This window comes from Pagrus pagrus (genome assembly GCF_965226575.1).
Source record: "Pagrus pagrus genome assembly, chromosome: 22".
Lineage (NCBI taxonomy): Eukaryota > Metazoa > Chordata > Actinopteri > Spariformes > Sparidae > Pagrus > Pagrus pagrus.
In genome coordinates, this window is record NC_140204.1 from 8253461 (window position 1) to 8272871 (window position 19411).

General features: G+C 44.1%; 1 protein-coding gene and 1 long non-coding RNA gene across 2 annotated transcripts in view; both read left to right on the forward strand.

Annotated features, from left to right (window-relative positions):
• Window positions 1-8204: 8204 nt before the first annotated feature.
• LOC311251254 (uncharacterized protein) lies at window positions 8205-13860 on the forward strand (the record flags this gene model as incomplete). The annotated part of the gene is made up of 12 exons (XM_084343632.1): window positions 8205-8504; window positions 8591-8725; window positions 8838-8915; window positions 9001-9060; window positions 9283-9357; window positions 9462-9940; window positions 10024-10351; window positions 10475-11276; window positions 11361-11570; window positions 11661-11969; window positions 12244-12368; window positions 12532-13860. 12 exons carry the CDS (start codon window positions 8205-8207, stop codon window positions 13594-13596), a joined length of 3966 nt encoding a protein of 1321 aa, XP_084199758.1. The 3' UTR covers window positions 13597-13860.
• A 4232-nt stretch (window positions 13861-18092) lies between these two features.
• LOC311251487 overlaps window positions 18093-19411 on the forward strand; it is a 43808-nt gene continuing 42489 nt past the window's right edge. Inside the window, exon 1 of the long non-coding RNA XR_014621413.1 lies at window positions 18093-18206. This is a non-coding gene — a long non-coding RNA (uncharacterized lncRNA). The remainder of the gene's footprint in view (window positions 18207-19411) is intronic.

The following is a 19411-nucleotide window of genomic DNA, read 5'->3' on the forward strand; positions in this document are numbered from 1 at the left end:
CCTGAGTGGTCTGTCAACTTCTCCAGTGGGCAAACATAAGTGGAGGCAGGTTTATAAACAAAGAATGACTTTATGACACAGTACAGCACAGTTGTGATAATATAAAATACGTCTTCATAGGAGACGTTATGATGATTTATATTTAATAAATTGTCATGTTTGTGCTGTTTTTCTTTTTTTATATATATAGATTGAACCATAAGTGAGGTGGTGTTTACGGTTCTTCAATAAAACTGTGTGTCATTAGGGAAGTTTCCTACATGATTGTTAATATTAGACGTCAGTGAAAGTAGTAGTAGGTATACAAAACATGTAGTCTATTCAAGAATAAGACAGCTTAAGTGAAATACAGAAGGTGCAGACAGTGGTTAAACATTACCAACTCTCAAAAGCATGTTTGAGGCAAGTGTGACGTTACTAGATGTCAGATCATCATGTTTAATATCAGTGTTAATGAGTGTCTGATCATAATAGTAAAAAAAAAAAAAGTTACTGTCAGAAGTGGGATTCGAACCCACGCCTCCAGGGGAGACTGCGACCTGAACGCAGCGCCTTAGACCGCTCGGCCATCCTGACGTAATCTTCTCGTGCTCTGATGCGCATATGTATCACAGTCTACATGACATATATTGTGACATTTCTTTTGTGACTAAACGTCTTATCGAATTCCGAATTGTTTTCTAAAATGTCTACAACCACGTGTAATACGTGTTGGCTCGCCATTGCCGGCGGAGGACCCGTGGGGAGGACGCCACCATCGAGCTGCTGGAGGGGCTACTGCGGACACTGATGGGAGACCGTGGCAACGACTCCCTCGGCGTTCCTCTGTTTGACGCAGAGAGGATGGAGCACATCTGGCAGGTCCAGAGGAAGCATGTAAAGTGCATCCAAGACCCGCCAGGTGTAGCGCTCTACATAAAGACAGGGGAGCTGACCAAGGGAGGTGTGCGGCTTCCTGTGTTCCGGTGTGCCAGACGCTCTACGTCCTTGGAGTCTTTTCATTTACACCTGAATCGATTTATACCAGGTTTGTGCCTGTCAGACATGCTAATTCATGTGTTGTGTTGTCCAAGAATATTTTCCTATTTAAAATTTTATGTGTATATCAATGTACTTCTAGGGACTAGTGCCAACAGCCTGAACTTCCAGGTCTACCTGCTGGAAGGGCTACAGAGGTGGAACCAAGACCGTGGTGGTGCTGCCCTGAGTACAGGACCATCTCCTCTGCGCAGCTACTCTGGGGACTTGCTGACCTGTGTGAACAGCAATTACGAAAAGCTGTTCGGCAGGAAAGTGGCACCAGAGTTCTGCCCACCATCATGTCACACTGGTAAGAATTTGTGAACAAATTTGTCATTTAAATCTGTTTTCATTCCCTGATTATGTTTGGCAGAGCCGTGTTCGGAGCAATTGTGAAATACTTTACAATAATACACCTGTGATTGCAGTACATCAGTAATACTATGTCAAACAAAAACTGTCTTGCTGTATCTGTGCCTTGCCTGATTAACTTATCATCTGTTGTTTTAGGTGAACTCATAGGGGTGCAGTATCTGTTCCGGCAGACTGGTCAGGCGCTGCAGGATATGCACCCTGATTCAGAGGTGAAAGGCCAGCTCATTGAAGAGCATGATGTGGAGGATGACGTGGCGGAAGATGAGGGCTTCTCTGACCTCATAGAGGACCCCACACTGCTGGACATAGAGGCTCCTGACATCTCCACCCTGGCTCCTGGCACATCCTCCCTGGTTCCTGGCACATCCACCCTGGCCCCTGGCAGAACCACCCAGGCCCCTGGCAGAACCACCCTGGCTCCTGCCACTGCCACCCAGGCCCCTGGCAGAACCACCCTGGCTCCTGGCACCTCCTCTCTGCCTTCAAGTTCATTGTCTGAGGCCGAAGATGAAACTATGGTAAATAGCCGTGTGATCATTTTAAACTATGTTGATGTATAAAAAATGTTCTTAGTACTATTTTAGAGTCTGTATGCATATCACATATTTAGTTAAGTCCACGGCATCAGCATAAGTGTCAGTAATATGTCAGTAAAGGTTTTACATTGTGATTTTCTGTTTTCTGTTTAATCATTTTCATAGGCTGTTGATGACCAGAATGTGCCTGGATACCAGCATGTAGACCGGCTTGCTGAGTACCTGGTGGAGCTACGGGCACAGACTTCACTCTGTCTCAGCAACCAGCAGGTGGACACAATTGTACACCTGTGGGAGAGCTTGGACGAAGGAGACAAGAAGCGGGTGGTTTATGCTGCACGACACCAAGAGAGACTTTTGAGTGGTCGCTTTAGAACACCAAAGAAGCCCTCAAAAACTCCTGGTGTGGAGAGCACCACTCGCTGCATGCTAGGTGCAAGTAGTGCACCTGCCCAGTGGCCAGATTGCTGTCGGGTGGTGGAGGCCATTTTTATAAGATTGTGCCATCTGTACCCAAGCCCAGTGAGGAAGGGTAAGGGGGCAGTTTCCCGGTGGTCCTTAATTCTCAGGGACTATTGGAAGATCAGGCAGTTGGTGGTTGGCAACTCCCGGGTGATGGAGAGAACTGGACTCCAGCTGGTAGAAGTCAATCAGAACACACTGATAAAATGGCACAACAACAGGCAAAAGAGGCAGGAGCTGTCTGTACTGGTGCAAGGCACATCTTTACCTCCAGCCCTTGCCGTGGCCGAAGAGCCTCTTCAGGAGGCAAGAGAGCTCCCCGCTGAGCCTGTTCCAGCACACCAGGAACACCAGTACCGGCTGCCGGAGAGCACAGCCGGTCAGGCACAACAGCGGCAGACACCGTATCCCATACTGCCAAAGGTGGCAGCAAAGAGACAGCAGTTTGCCACTCCCTCAGCACCTGCTGCACCAGCAGCCTTTGTCCACCCCAGCACTGCACCAGCACCCTCTCTCCACCCCAGCACTGCACCAGCACCCTTTCTCCACCCCAGCACCATACCAGGACCCTTTCTCCACCCCAGCACAGCCCAGCTTGCAGGACAGGCTGTTGGTTTTTTCATACCTGTAGTGGCAGCAGGTCAGGGCACCAATCCACAAATAGGACCAACAGACACACAGGGAGCTGGTGCCATCCCAAAAAGGCCTTACAGGGGCACAGTGCAAGCCAACACTTGCAAAAAGTGTGGCCAGTTCCGCACTGCTGCAACTGGGCACAGCCATTCCCGTGGCAGGGTTTATTGCCCAAATGTGGAAACCCTTTCTAAAGAGGACTGGATTGCAGAAATGAGGAAGAAGTGATGCCACTGTAAATAGGTATATTGTAAATAGACTTAAAGATGTTTTATTAATATTCTGTTCTGTTCTGTTTTATTATTATTTTATTTTCCCTTGCTTCCTTTTTGTGTATTAAAAAAAAATTGTGAACAACAAATGTACTAGTGGGTATTTTTATTGACAATAAGTGTGATAATAATGTCATAATGGCGGTGATGTGGCATTTGGTAACAGCAAGATGGTATGTTATTTATTTATTAGGTTCATTTCACCTCATTAATACATTTGATACTTGAAAAAACAAGTTGTTTTTCTAGAGAAGTTTCTGTTTCTTTTATCCATGAACAAACAAAGCTATGTACAAGTGGATGTTTTTAATGATAATGACAACATTCAACAACAGTTTACAATTTAATTAACTTGACGACTCTTATAAAAACACCATGCTATTTCATTTCATTTATTATTATACAGGAAAAGATTAAAAGTTACAGGCAGCAGTTAAGTTGTTGCAGTTTTTTTTACAGTGTTGTGCAGCACATCAAAAGCATGTTTCTTTGTCTCTATGAAAACAGAGAAAGAAACATGCTCAGAGGAGGCATTTTTATTACTGATAAATGATGGAGGTGGTCTCTGGTAAACATGAGGAGGAATTTCAGAATGACAGTCAGCAATGGAAAGATCTGCCACCCAAGTGATGAGCCTTTGTCAGTGGGCATTCTGGTCCTTCAGGATGGTGGGAGAAGAAAAAAAGAATAATTACACTTACAGAAATGATGATGAAATTATGTTTTCACAAGAAAACAATCTGCATTCATAAAAAGATGCTAAATGATCTTCACATAAGTAAGGAAGCATTTATTATTTATTGCCTAATTATTTACAACCTTAGGAAGGAAGTGGAGCGGACCAATCACAGTCCTTGCCGTTCGCGTCTCGACGCGTCGACGTGACGCGTAGTCAGGATTTTTTGGAGGTGCACGTCAGGCTACGGTGCAGGGTCCGTGTTAGAGCATGACATTTTTCGGGAATTCCCGCGGGTCACGTGATTCCCGTGGGATTCCCGCGGGATGGGAGTCAAAGTTTTATTAATCCCGTGATTGGGACGGGATGGGAATAAAAATCAACGGGAGCGGGCAGGAGCGGGAATGCCATTAATAGATGATGATTTTCAGCCGTGTTAAACAACCAAAAGGACAGACACGTCCATTATTGTAGTCATCTTTCATAGAGCCAAACTATTTTGACTTACGTTAGAACTACACATCCAACAGTGCTTTGACTTCCGGCCGGGCCGGCCACTAAAAAACGGAGTGGGATGGGAGTGGGATGGGAGTGGGAGTAATTTTGAGTGGGAGCGGGAGTCATTCTACAGGAGTGGGATGGGATGGGATTTTTTCTCTGGGAGTGGGATGGGACGGGAGTGAAAATCCACTCCCGTGTCATGCTCTAGTCCGCGTAGGGGTCTGTGTCGACGACGTAGCTATGCCGTTGCCGCGACGCAGAAGCATAAATCAGGCTTTAAGCCTAGTTTATGCTTCTGCGTCGCGGCGACGGCGTAGCTACGTCGTCGACCCTACGCCGTCATTGATCATTCGAAGTTCTACGTCGAGGGAACGCGTTGTTCTGCAATTCACCGCCAAGCCTGCAATTGACATACTGTTGACCGGAAAAGCAACTGCCGGAAATGACGGTCTGAGCGGACCAATCACAGTCCTTGCCGTTCGCTTCTCGACGCGTCGACGTGACGCGTAGTCAGGATTTTTTGGAGGTGCACGTCAGGCTACGGCGCAGGGTCCGCGTAGGGGTCTGTGTCGACGACGTAGCTATGCCGTTGCCGCGACGCAGAAGCATAAATCAGGCTTTAGACCGCTCGGCCATCCTGACGTAATCTTCTCGTGCTCTGATGCGTATATGTATCACAGTCTACATGACATATATTGTGACATTTCTTTTGTGACTAAACGTCTTATCAAATTCCGAATTGTTTTCTAAAATGTCTACAACCACGTGTAATACGTGTTTATCAGAGCCTGGACGGGACCTGCTGCTGCTGCTGCTGCTGCTGCACTCTGTGGCCCCACAAAGACCTCTGTCCTGGTCTCTGCAAGCCAACTAGGCTTTGGTTGCATCTGTGTGTGTAACTCAGCTGTAGAATTAACCTGATTTATATTATAAATATGTATTATTATAGTATGTTGCGGGAAATATCATGAATTATAAAGTTAATGCCTTTACGGTTTGAATAATCTTATTAAAACAGAATAAAGTGTTAAAAATCGCAGGACACTGTGAGTTCAGGATACCACTAGGACCACCCCACCCCCACCCTGACAGTGAACTTTCCTTGACAAACAACGTATGACTTTGATTGTGTTAGGGATACGTGTAACACTAAATGCACACAATCAAAGTATATCTCCAGCGATGAAAACGAGTGTTTATCACATGCAAAACAGTGAAGAAGTAGTCTCGTGAATGGGCTTAAGAGGCAAATTCAAGCTAGCAAAGCTAATGTCTAAAAGTGGTGAAGATAAAAAAATACGTATTTGTACGACAACCCTAAACTATATGTGTTTATATATGTGAATTCACAAATACTCGCCATTTCACTTTGTCTGACTTATTTTGTCACTCGCCTCAAACTCCGCTTCGACGGTTTACCGCAAATCTTCTCGGCCTCGCTCGGCTCCGTCCAACATTTCTCCGTCGTGATTGGTCAAATTGTGGAGCTGGGCGAAGGCGATTGGTTGGGGAATGTTGGAGCCGCGGATTTGATTGGCTGTCTTCCTTCAACATGGTGAAACGTTGTACGGTCGTTCCAGGCCTAATGTTGCGTTCGAGTGTATTCGGAACAAACAAACAAACAAAGAATGACTTCATGACACAGTACAGGACATTTGTGATAATATAAAATACGTCTTCATAGGAGACATTATGATGATTTATATTCAATTAATTTTCATATTTGTGCTGTTTTTCTTTTTGTTTATATAGATTGAACCATAAGTGAGGTGGTGTTTATGGTTCTTCAATAAAACTGTGTGTCATTAGGGAAGTTCCCTACATGATTGTTAATATTAGACGTCAGTGAAAGTAGTAGTAGGTATACAAAACATGTTGTCTATTCAAGAATAACACAGCTTAAGTGAAATACAGAAGGTGCAGACAGTGGTTAAACATGACTAACTCTCAAAAGCATGTTTGAGGTAAGTGTGACGTTACTACATGGTGGATCATCATGTTTAATATCAGTGTTAATGAGTGTCTGACAATAATTAAAAAATGAAAAAGTTACTGTCAGAAGTGGGATTCGAACCCACGCCTCCAGGGGAGACTGCGACCTGAACGCTAGCAGCCGCCGGAGCGACCGTTCAACATTTCACAATGTTGAAGGATGACGGCCAATCAAATCCGCGGCTTCAACATTCCCCCACCAATCGCCTTCGCCCAGCTTCAACATTTGACCAATCACGACGGAGAAATTTTGAACAGAGCCGAGCGAAGCCGAGCAAAGCCGAGGAGATTTGCGGTAACCGTCGTCGTTTTCGGAGCGGAGTTTGAGGCGAGTGACGGTGACAAAAGAAGTCGGATAACAAGTGAAATGGCGAGTATTTAAACATTTATAACACTGCTGTACACATTAACACTTTACATAGAAAAGTAATTTCACCTGTTGTGTTAATTATATGACGGACATTTAGCTTTTTGTCGCGTTTGCTGACATTCATGTTACCGATGAATGAATGGGACTTTTTTGATAACGTAAGTTTATGAATGATTTTGAAGCAGAATATTTCTACCAAATCCTTTTAATTCACATATATAAACAAATATAGTTTAGGGTTGTCATACGAATACGTATTTTTATCTATATTTATCGTATTTCTAGCTATCACTTTTAGACATTGGCTTTGCTAGCTTGAATTTGCCTCTTAAGCCCATTCACAAGGCTAATTCTAGTGTTTTGAATGTGATAAACACTCGTTTTCATCGCTGGAGATATACTTTAATTGTGTCCATTTAGTGTTACACGTATCCCTTACACAATCAAAGTCATTCGTTGTTTGTCAATGAAAGTTCACTGTCAGGGTGGGGGAGGGGTGGTCCTAGTGGTATCCTGAACTCACAGTGTCTGCGATTTTTAACACTTCTGAGAAGCTGACTCTTAAAACTTCATTCTGTTTTAATAAGATTATTCAAACTGTAAAGGCATTAACTTTCTAATTCATGATATTTCCCGCAACATACTATAAGAATACATATTTATAATATAAATCAGGTTAATTCTACAGCTGAGTTACACACACAGATGCAACCAAAGCCTAGTTGGCTTTGGTTGTCATGGTCTAGCTTCCATGTTCCAGTATTCACGTTGTTTTCATTCATTTAAAAAATGTTCATGCAATTATGTCACCAAAGGCAACATCTTCCAAGTCCCACAAGGTGATGGCAGACTCAGAGTGGATGTCCCGCCTGAGGAAGTTTGCCAGCACTAGGGTCTGGCCTCCAGGTGAAGGAAACAGGCCAGCTCCCAGGCAAAAGAAGTGGTATTCGCTCTATCAGATGGTATGAGTATATTCAGTATATTCATTGTATACAGTATATTGTATTCATTGTTATTTACTCTCACAAAACATTTAACTCATTATAATTTGTATAAAATGTAATAAAGGCCATGTTCCTATGAGTTGATAAACATGTCATGAACAAATAATTTGCATTAGATCTGTGTAACTACACAAGTGAAAATCAGTGATTTAATCTGTGGTTGATTCAATCAAATGTGCAACTGTTATTTTTAGATCGAGAAATGTCCAATGCAGAGACCAGGACAGAGGTCTTTGTTTGGTCAAGAGAGGCAGTGTGTGTGTCATTTTCACACGCAGAAGGTAACACTGGTCAATTTAATACTCAAGTTGTGTGTGTTGCTAATTAAAGCACAAGCTAATTTGTGATTTTATACACTTTGCCATGTCCAGGGCTCTGTGGGGCCACAGAGTGCAGCAGCAGGTCCCATCCAGGGCACTGTGGGGCCACAGAGTGCAGCAGCAGCAGCAGCAGGTCCCATCCAGGGCACTGTGGGGCCACAGAGCGCAGCAGCAGCAGCAGCAGGTCCGGTCCAGGGCACTGTGGGGCCACAGAACGCAGCAGCAGCAGCAGCAGCAGCAGGTCCCATCCAGGGCACTGTGGGGCCACAGAGCGCAGCAGCAGCAGCAGCAGGTCCGGTCCAGGGCACTGTGGGGCCACAGAGCGCAGCAGCAGCAGCAGCAGGTCCGGTCCAGGGCACTGTGGGGCCACAGAACGCAGCAGCAGCAGCAGCAGCAGCAGGTCCCATCCAGGGCACTGTGGGGCCACAGAGCGCAGCAGCAGCAGCAGCAGGTCCGGTCCAGGGCACTGTGGGGCCACAGAGTGCAGCAGCAGGCCAGCAGGGTCCAGCCGTGGGTCAAGTGACAGCCGGCCATAAACAGCGACCATTATTAAATTTGTCAATGGTATTTGTGACACTCATAACTTGACGATGAATATTTCACATTTTCTTCACTGAATGATAGTTAGACAACAAAGTCCTTTCATGACACCGGCCTTTGCTTTATTTCCTTTCAGTTTACCAAGCCAAGATTTGGTGGCGCTCATGTTGCTGCTGCAAAGCCAAATCTGAGCAGAGCCAGAAAAGCAACAGAGGTAAATGGAGATCACATGGAGACACATTGAAACTGTTCAAATTTAAGTTTGTTTGTACAAGTTACTTAGATTGAATTCTTTACAGACCCAAGTCACCAGCCCCACTGAAGCAAGCACCAGTTCCCCAGCCAGCATTGCTGTCTCAGTAAGTAACAATATAACTCAGTTTCAAACACAGTTAAAGTAAATGTATTTCTGTCCATATTTTTCTCAAGATTATTAAGAGTATTAAATAAGAAACACTCAAATCAGAAATGACACCTGAAAGCTAAATAATAGTGTTTCATGTAGAGCAGCTATATGAAATAACAACGTAATTTTTATGTTGTTAATAATATGAATTTTAATCTTTTCCATGCCTTTACAGTCTCCAGACCCTGTGACAGATGCTCCAGGTCCAGTGCCTGTCCTCAGTACCACAGCAGTGTGTGCCACCGTCACAGTAAGTAATATAACATTTAATATCATTCTCAGTAGAGCATAATCAGGCTTCAACTAGTATTAAGTGTGTTTATGCATTGTGTTTTGTTTTTTTTTATCACTAAGGCTGCGCAACTCAGCACAGAGACATCACCTCAGCTGCCCCGTTTGTGGTCAGAGGGTTTGCCACCTGAAGACCACAAATGGATTGAGAAATATGTTTTGAAGGTGGGGCCCAGGGGAAAACTAGAGCTTCAAAACAACTTGAAGCTCTGGTACTATCCACCACAGCCAAGTCATCTCTACCACCAGGCTCCTGCTCCAGACCGCTTTTTCGCCCACCCACTTCTTGTCTGGATGCCCTACAAATTGTGGAAGGTGAAGGTGGTCTGTACCAACCCTGCCTGTGGACGCCACCAACTCACAGGAGCGGGACTGCACAAGAGGGCACGTCGGGTCCTGGACGTGGACAGGATCTACAACATGGTGACAGAGACTCTAACCTGCACCAAATGTAGAGCCAACCATGTGTCTTGGAGTCAGACTGTCCTGAAACAACTGGACTTGGCGCACAGGTCGGAATTTCGGGTCATCCTCACACAAAAGTGAGTAACATCTCCTGTCTCTCTTGCCTTGTCAAGTAGAATCATGTAAAACATTTTTACTGATACATCTGTCTGTGACCAAGGTTTGCTTGTGACATCCGGGTGATCCGACTTCTGCGGGAGAGAGGCCTGGGGAACAGCCCTACGCGGGTTTTGAAGCAACTCAGGGAGAACCACACAGAGGAATGGCTTCACCGTGTGGCACGGTACACCACAGAGTGTGTGGACTTCCTCCAGCGGCCCGGACTGTTGCCCATGGCGTTCCCTGAGCCTCCAGAGCCTGCTGTGGTGCCGAGCTGTAAGTGGCTCCTCTCCGTTTACAGCCAGGACATTCTGACGAGGCTGGAGGACATCAAGGCCAGAATCACTTCCACCTATGGTGACATTCTAAAGATGGATTCCACTAAAAAGGTTAAACAATCTTCTTTGCTTCAAAACATAGGCTACATATTTTGTTATATATAACATACATGCCTGTTTTTCAGTATTTCTGAATCATGTTGACAGAGACCCTATACATTTTGTGTGCTTCAGATCACCAAGAAGCTTGCCGGAACTGCCAAGGGCACAGCACTCTGGCTCACCTCAGTGGGAAATGAGTATGGTCAGATACTAATAAGTGTGCTGACCGCTCAGGAAGGAGCTGGCCTGGACATGATGGCAGCGGATCTGATCAAGCGATACCAGCAGGCAGGTGTGGATCCCCCTGTCATCCTGTATGTGGACTGTGGCTGCTGTGCTGAGGCGACGGAGACCAAGTTGAAGGTCAGATTCAGCGGGTGGCCAGGACTGACAGTAAGGCTGGATATCTGGCACTTCATGCGCCGACTTGCCCTGGGATGCACAACAGATGCTCATCAGCTGTACCCAGTTTTCATGTCGCGCCTATCAGCGTGCCTGTTTGAGTGGGATGCAGCTGATTTAGCTCTGTTGTGTGAAGCAAAGAAACAGCAGCTTCAGTCACAGGGCCTGCCTTGTCTCCCCGATGGTGACATCAAGAGACACCTGTCCAGGGAGGAGCTGGCTCTCCACTGCCGGAGGAGGACCCGTGGTGAGGAGACCACCACTAAGCTGCTGGAGGAGCTGCTGCAGGGGCTGATGGATAGCAGTGGGAACGACTCCCTTGGAGTTCCGCTGTTTGACAGGGAGAGGATGCAGCACATCTGGCACGTCCAGAAAAAGCACATCAAGTGCATCCAGGACCTGCCAGGTGTTGCTCTATACACCAAAACAGGGGAGCTCACAAAGGGAGGTTTGCGGCTACCAACATACAGATGTGCCAGAGGCTCGACATCTTTGGAGTCCTTTCATCTCCACCTGAACCGCTTCATACCAGGTTTGTGTCTTTCAGACATGTTGGTTCATGTGCTTTATAATCCAAGAATATTTCATAATTTCATATTTGATAATGTCCTTCTAGGGACCAGTGCCAACAGCCTGAATTTTCAGGCATACCTGCTGGAGGGACTCCATAGGTGGAACCAGGACCGTGGTAGTGCTGCCCTGTCTACTGCACCATCACCTTTACGCAGCTACTCGGGTGACCTGCTTCACTGCGTGAACAAGCACTACGAGAAGCTGTTTGGCAAGAAGGTGGCACCAGAGTTCTGTCCACCCTCTCGTTACACTGGTAAGCATTTGTGAACACAGTGGTATTCAACTCGGTTTTAAAATCCTTTATTAACACTGTAAATTATCCACTTTACTTCAATTATTTCAGGAGAGCTCATAGGGCTACAGTATCTGTTCCGGCAGACTGGTCAGGCACTGCAGGATATGCACCCTGACTCAGAGGAGACTGCTGAGTTAATTGAACAGCATGAGGATGACTTGGAAACAGATGAGGGCTTCGCTGACATCCCAGACGACCCCACAGTGGCTGACCTGGAGGTCCCTCAGGTTGCAGCGTCTCTCACTCCTGGTCCCTCATCCAGTCTGGTGTCCACCGTCTCCACCCTGGCGATCACCACATCCACCCTGAGTGTGGGCACATCCTCAGCGGTTTTCTGCACACCCACCATAGCTGCTGGTATGGTTGAGCTATTCAAAATGCTAGTGAAATTGCAATATGACCAAATGCAATGACAAAACAGCATTAAAATGATGTAGCGCAGTGCTGCAGAGATGCCTGGCCTACAAATCATGTTCCCCAGATGTAAGAGAACATGTTCATTTGGTACAGACCCCAACAAATGTCGCATCATCATGGTTATAATAGTTTTTTGCAGTGAAAATTAAAACTGTGATGCTGTAATATCTATACAAAATAATCTTGTTGTGATTTTTCTTACCATTTCCTGCAGCCCTACCTCCTGGAACATCAGTCCTGGCTCCTGGCACGTCTTCCATGGCCTCTGGTGCATCCATCATGCCCTCTACTTCGTCCGCTGAGGCTGGAGGGGATATGCAGGCTGAAGATGAAGATATGGTAAGTGTGTGTGTGTTCAATTTCGAATATGTAGGTGTATAGATATGAGCCCAACTCTTACATATACACACTTACACACAGTACATATGCACACACTCTGGATGATGTGTACTTTAAATAAACTGTGAAGGTTGTAAGGTTTGCTATTTTCTTATTTGCACAGGCTGTTGATGACCAAAATGTTCCTGGATACCAGCACGTGGACAGACTGGCTGAGTATCTGGTGAAGCTTCGGGAGCAGACCTCTCTCTGTCTCACCAACCAGCAGACCAGTGCAATCATAGCACTGTGGGAGAAGCTGGACAAAGGTGACAAGCAGCGGGTGATTTATGCAGCACGACACCAGGGGAGACTTTTGAGTGGACGGTTCAGGACACCGAAGAAGCCCTCACAAACTCCTGGTGTGGAGAGCACCACCCGTTGCATGTTAGGTGCAAGTAGTGCACCTGCTCAGTGGCCTAACTGCTGTCGATTGGTGGAGAACATTTTTATTAGACTCTGCGATCTCCACCAAGGCCCAGTGAGGAAAGGCAAGGGGGCTGACTCAAGGTGGTCCTTAATTCTGAGGGACTACCACAAAATCAGGCAGCTTGTTGTCGGCAACTCCCTGGTGATGCAGGGATCAGAGATTCAGCTGGTAGAGGTGAACCAGAACACCCTCATCCAGTGGCACAACAGCAGGCAGAAGAGGCAGGAGCTCTCTGTGCTGCTTCAGGGTATTGCGTTACCTTCAGCCCTCCCTGAGTCTGAGGAGCCTCTTCAGGAGGCAAGAGCACTCCCTGCTGAGCCCAGGTCAGCTCGACAGGAGCACCAGTACCAGCTGCCGGAGAGCACAGCAGGTCAGGCACAACAGAGGCCGACAGCCTCTAGTCGCCCCATCATGCCAAAGGCACCAGTGAAGAGGCTTGTGCTTGTCATGCCCCCAGCACCTCAGATCGCCATGGCAACAGGACAGACTCTTCCTCATTTTGTCCCAGTGTTCCTTCCTGCACCAGTTCAGGGCACCAACCCACACATGACTGAGCCCAACACCACAGCGGAGTCTGAACCTCTAACAAAGAGGCCCTACAAGAGAACAGTGGAGGCAAACAGGTGCAAAAGGTGTGGCCAGTTCCGCACTGCTGACACTGGACACAGCCAGTACCGTGGCAGAGTGTATTGCCCTGCGTTCGATACACTCACCAAACAGCAGTGGTTGGAGGAAATGAGGAAGAAATTCTCTAAATAGTGTGTAATATATTGTAAATAAATAATCCTTGTAAATAATAGTTAAATTGTAAATAGTTTGAAATATTCTTTGTTTAAGTATTAATATATTATCCTGTTTACTGTGAATAATTGTATGATAACTCAATATTTCTACATTTGAAAAAGAAAAGTTACATATATTGTAAATAGTTGATAATGGTAATTGACAATTGTATTGTAAAGTTTAGTTTAGCGTAGTTGTTACTTAAATGTTGTTTATTGAAGTATGGATACTGTTGTGTGAACAAATCTATTTCTCTATATTTTTATTATTTATTGTATTTGTTGCACTTTTCATGGTCTGTTGTAATTAAATTTTTCCAAAGTTTCTGTTTCTTTTCTCCATGAACAAAACAAAGCTGGTGTACACCAATGGTACATGTGGATGTTTTTAATGATGATAATGACAACATTCAACAACAGTAACAGTTTACAATTTAATTAACTTGACGACTCTTATAAAAACACCATGCTATTTCATTTAATTTATTATTATACAGGAAAAGATTAAAAGTTACAGGCAACAGTTAAGTTGTTGCAGTTTTTTTTACAGTGTTGTGCAGCACATCAAAAGCATGTTTCTTTGTCTCTATGAAAACAGAGAAAGAAACATGCTCAGAGGAGGCATTTTTATTACTGATAAATGATGGAGGTGGTCTCTGGTAAACATCAGGAGGAATTTCAGAATGACAGTCAGCAATGGAAAGATCTGCCACCCAAGTGATGAGCCTTTGTCAGTGGGCATTCTGGTCCTTCAGGATGGTGGGAGAAGAAAAAAAGAATAATTACACTTACAGAAATGATGCTGAAATTATGTTTTCACAAGAAAACAATCTGCATTCATAAAAAGATGCTAAATGATCTTCACATAAGTAAGGAAGCATTTATTATTTATTGCCTAATTATTTACAACCTTAGGAAGGAAGTGGAGCGGACCAATCACAGTCCTTGCCGTTCGCGTCTCGACGCGTCGACGTGACGCGTAGTCACGATTTTTTGGAGGTGCACGTCAGGCTACGGCGCAGGGTCCGCGTTAGAGCATGACATTTTTCGGGAATTCCCGCGGGTCACGTGACTCCCGTGGGATTCCCGCGGGATGGGAGTCAAAGTTTTATTAATCCCGTGATTGGGACGGGATGGGAATAAAAATCAACGGGAGCGGGCAGGAGCGGGAACGCCATTAATAGATGATGATTTTCAGCCGTGTTAAACAACCAAAAGGACAGACACGTCCATTTTTGTAGTCATCTTTCAGTGAGCCAAACTATTTTGACTTACGTTAGAACTACACATCCAACAGTGCTTTGACTTCCGGCCGGGCCGGCCACTAAAGAACGGAGTGGGATGGGAGTGGGAGTAATTTTGAGTGGGAGCGGGATGGGAGCGGGAGTCATTCTACAGGAGTGGGATGGGATGGGATTTTTTCTCTGGGAGTGGGATGGGACGGGAGTGAAAATCCACTCCCGTGTCATGCTCTAGTCCGCGTAGGGGTCTGTGTCGACGACGTAGCTATGCCGTTGCCGCGACGCAGAAGCATAAATCAGGCTTTAAGCCTAGTTTATGCTTCTGCGTCACGGCGACGGCGTAGCTACGTCGTCGACCCTACGCCGTCATTGATCATTCGAAGTTCTACGTCGAGGGAACGCGTTGTTCTGCAATTCACCGCCAAGCCTGCAATTGTTATACTGTTGACCGGAAAAGCAACTGCCAGAAATGACGGTCTGAGCGGACCAATCACAGTCCTTGCCGTTCGCGTCTCGACGCGTCGACGTGACGCGTAGTCAGGATTTTTTGGAGGTGCACGTCAGGCTACGGCGCAGGGTCCGCGTAGGGGTCTGTGTCGACGACGTAGCTATGCCGTTGCCGCGACGCAGAAGCATAAATCAGGCTTTAGACCGCTCGGCCATCCTGACGTAATCTTCTCGTGCTCTGATGCGTATATGTATCACAGTCTACATGACATATATTGTGACATTTCTTTTGTGACTAAACGTCTTATCAAATTCCAAATTGTTTTCTAAAATGTCTACAACCACGTGTAATACGTGTTTATCAGAGCCTGGACGGGACCTGCTGCTGCTGCTGCACTCTGTGGCCCCACAAAGACCTCTGTCCTGGTCTCTGCAAGCCAACTAGGCTTTGGTTGCATCTGTGTGTGTAACTCAGCTGTAGAATTAACCTGATTTATATTATAAATATGTACTATTATAGTATGTTGCGGGAAATATCATGAATTAGAAAGTTAATGCCTTTACGGTTTGAATAATCTTATTAAAACAGAATAAAGTGTTAAAAATCGCAGGACACTGTGAGTTCAGGACACCACTAGGACCACCCCACCCCCACCCTGACAGTGAACTTTCCTTGACAAACAACGTATGACTTTGATTGTGTTAGGGATACGTGTAACACTAAATGCACACAATCAAAGTATATCTCCAGCGATGAAAACGAGTGTTTATCACATGCAAAACAGTGAAGAAGTAGTCTCGTGAATGGGCTTAAGAGGCAAATTCATACGGAAGCGTATTGCATTCACTTGAGTAATTTTTTTTTTTGGTTTGTTTTTCGGGGTAATTATTTCTGTTTTTCGGAGTAATTTTTTTTTGGTCTGTTTTTCGGAGTAATTTTTTTTTTGGTCTGTTTTTCGGGGTAATTATTTCTGTTTTTCGGAGTAATTTTTTTTTGGTCTGTTTTTCGGAGTAATTTTTTTTTCTGTTTTTCAGAGTAATTTTTTTCTGAGTTTAGAGAGCATTTGAAACAATAGACGCATTCATTCCTTTATTGAAAGCTCGATAATGGAGACAAACATGACCGACTTGTTTAATTGAATCAAGTTTTACTTTGATCTGGGTTTAAGACACTGGGCGATAGTCCTGTCTTTAAGTCATATAGATGGTATTACCATTAGTTTGTCAACTTTACGCAGGCACCTGAGGACGGCGACAGGTCGCCACTCCGAAGGTTCACTTTCATGTTTCGGAATGCCGGCCCTTTTTTGAAAAAAGATCGCCACTCCGAACCTGAAACCCTAACCTTAACCATAACCCGGTCGGAATGGGGCTTTGCGGTTGTTCAGAAGGAAAGCCCATTCAGATCTGCTAGACACAGTAATGTTTCTCCAGAATCAGTTGGACAGATATGGCAGTTTGGAGGTTCTCGCGGGAGTTCGAAGTATCGCGATAATTCAGAAAAAAAATTACTCCGAAAAACAGAAAAAAATTACCACGAAAAACAGAAAATAAATTACTCAGGAAAAATAATTAGTCAGAAAAACAGAAAAAAGAAACAAACCAAAAAAAAATTACTCAGAAAAACAGACAAAAAAAAAATTACTGAGAAAAACAGACCAAAAAAAAAAAAATTACTCAGAAAAACAGACCAAAAAATAAATTACTCAAGTGAATGCAATACGCTTCCATAAATTCAAGCTAGCAAAGCTAATGTCTAAAAGTGGTGAAGATAAAAAAATACGTATTCGTACGACAACCCTAAACTATATGTGTTTATATATGTGAATTCACAAATACTCGCCATTTCACTTTGTCTGACTTATTTTGTCACTCGCCTCAAACTCCGCTTCGACGGTTTACCGCAAATCTTCTCGGCCTCGCTCGGCTCCGTCCAACATTTCTCCGTCGTGATTGGTCAAATTGTGGAGCTGGGCGAAGGCGATTGGTTGGGGAATGTTGGAGCCGCGCATTTGATTGGCTGTCTTCCTTCAACATGGTGCGTTCCAGTGTATTCGGAACAAACAAACAAAGAATGACTTCATGACACAGTACAGCACAGTTGTGATAATATAAAAAATATGTCCTCATAGGAGACGTTATGATGATTTATATTTAATTAATTGTCATCTTTGTGCTGTTTTTCTTTTTTTTATTTAGATTGAACCATATGTGAGGTGGTGTTTACAGTTCTTCAATAAAACTGTGTGTCATTAGGGAAGTTTCCTACATGATTGTTAATATTAGACGTCAGTAAAAGTAGTAGTAGGTACACAAAACATGTAGTCTATTCAAGAATAAGACAGCTTAAGTGAAACACAGAAGGTGCAGACAGTGGTTAAACATGACTTACTCTCAAAAGCATGTTGAGGTAAGTGTGACGTTACAAGATGTCAGATCATCATGTTTAATATCAGTGTTAATGAGTGTCTGATTATAATAGTAAAAAAAAAAAGATACTGTCAGAAGTGGGATTCGAACCCACGCCTCCAGGGGAGACTGCGACCTGAACGCAGCGCCTTAGACCGCTCGGCCATCCTGACGTAATGTTCGCTGTCTCTGATGCATATATTTACCACAGCCTACATGACATATATTGTGACATTTCTTTTGCGTTTAAACGTGTTATCAAATTCCGAATTGTTTTCTAAAATGTCTACAACCACGCGTAACTACATTAATCTGTGTAATACGTGTTTATCAGAGCGTTACGACAGCTAACCGTCACATCTCGTAGGACGTTGTCTCCTGTCAGGACGTACAGTTAGCCTTGTTAACAAAATAACAACATTATAAACATGTGTAAAGCCTTAAATGCCTCACACACGCAGTTCTGCCTCCACCACGGAACAAGCTGAAGGTGAGAGTTCAACTTATTATCATCTGACAAAATGAAAAGACGATTATAAAAGCGTCCAAGGTCGTCACAGCACCATTGACAGTTTCATTTAACGTGAGGCTAATGTCTCCTTTTAAGCTAACACTAACAGTTGGACGTGCTTTTTGTCAGCTTGTGAGTGAAATGTTCAGTTTTAATGGCCGCACCAGTCCATTACATTAAGTATTTCAAATGCTTTTTCCTTTTGTACACACATTCTTCTTGAGCTTCATCTTGACATATCCGGTGTCTTCAAGTACAATTCTCTGATCTTGAACGCAGCACGAGTTTGTAATGAGTTGACCACCAGCAGGACCAGTGTATTGAAGAGGTTAATTAATGAGTATGTTTGAAATACAACATATTTCCTCTGCAAAACTGTGAATGCTGGCTGTTGTTAGGAGTCCAAGATTGATGGTTACATATAACACAAAAAAAAACTACAAAAATGTGAAGAAATATAACAGAAAACATGAACTTTTAGCGAGGTCGAAAGCAATTATAAAAGCTATTTTTAAATTTTCTCAATGCAATACTTCAACACTTCAACTTTTCTAACAGACGGGCTTTGAGACATACATGTCGGGCACATTTTTAGTAAAGCAAGGCAACCCTAAGTGCTTGACATGAAACATAAAAAGGCATTATGATGTATACAAATAAGGTATGAAAAGACACATAAATACAGTACAATAAACAGAGAAGTACAAAAGAGTTACAGTGAAAAATCTAATAAAATAATAAATAATCATGTGCAGATCGTTCTACAGACGGTCAGGATAGCATGAAACAACAATCAAGACCAAATTAAAGGAGCACTGTGTAGTTTTGGGAAAGAAAAACTTCATTGGGTGTTTTTTTTTTATGTCAAAACTAAATAAACAAACTTGTTGTTTTCATGACTGAATAAACAAACTTAAAAACACATTTTCATGCTGTTTTACTTTGTTTATATGTGGCGGACCCTGCCACCTTCCTAGCTTCACACAGTCTGGGGACCTTATTTTCCTCTGAGAACAGCTTTTTTATTCATTTACCTCACAATATGAATGATGTTTATGTTTATTATGTTTTCCATAAGTGAATAAACAAGATGTTCTCAGAGAAAAATAAAGTCACCAGAAAACTGTTTGAAGCTAGAAAGGTGGCAGGGTCCGCCACATATAAACAAAGTAAAACAGTATGAA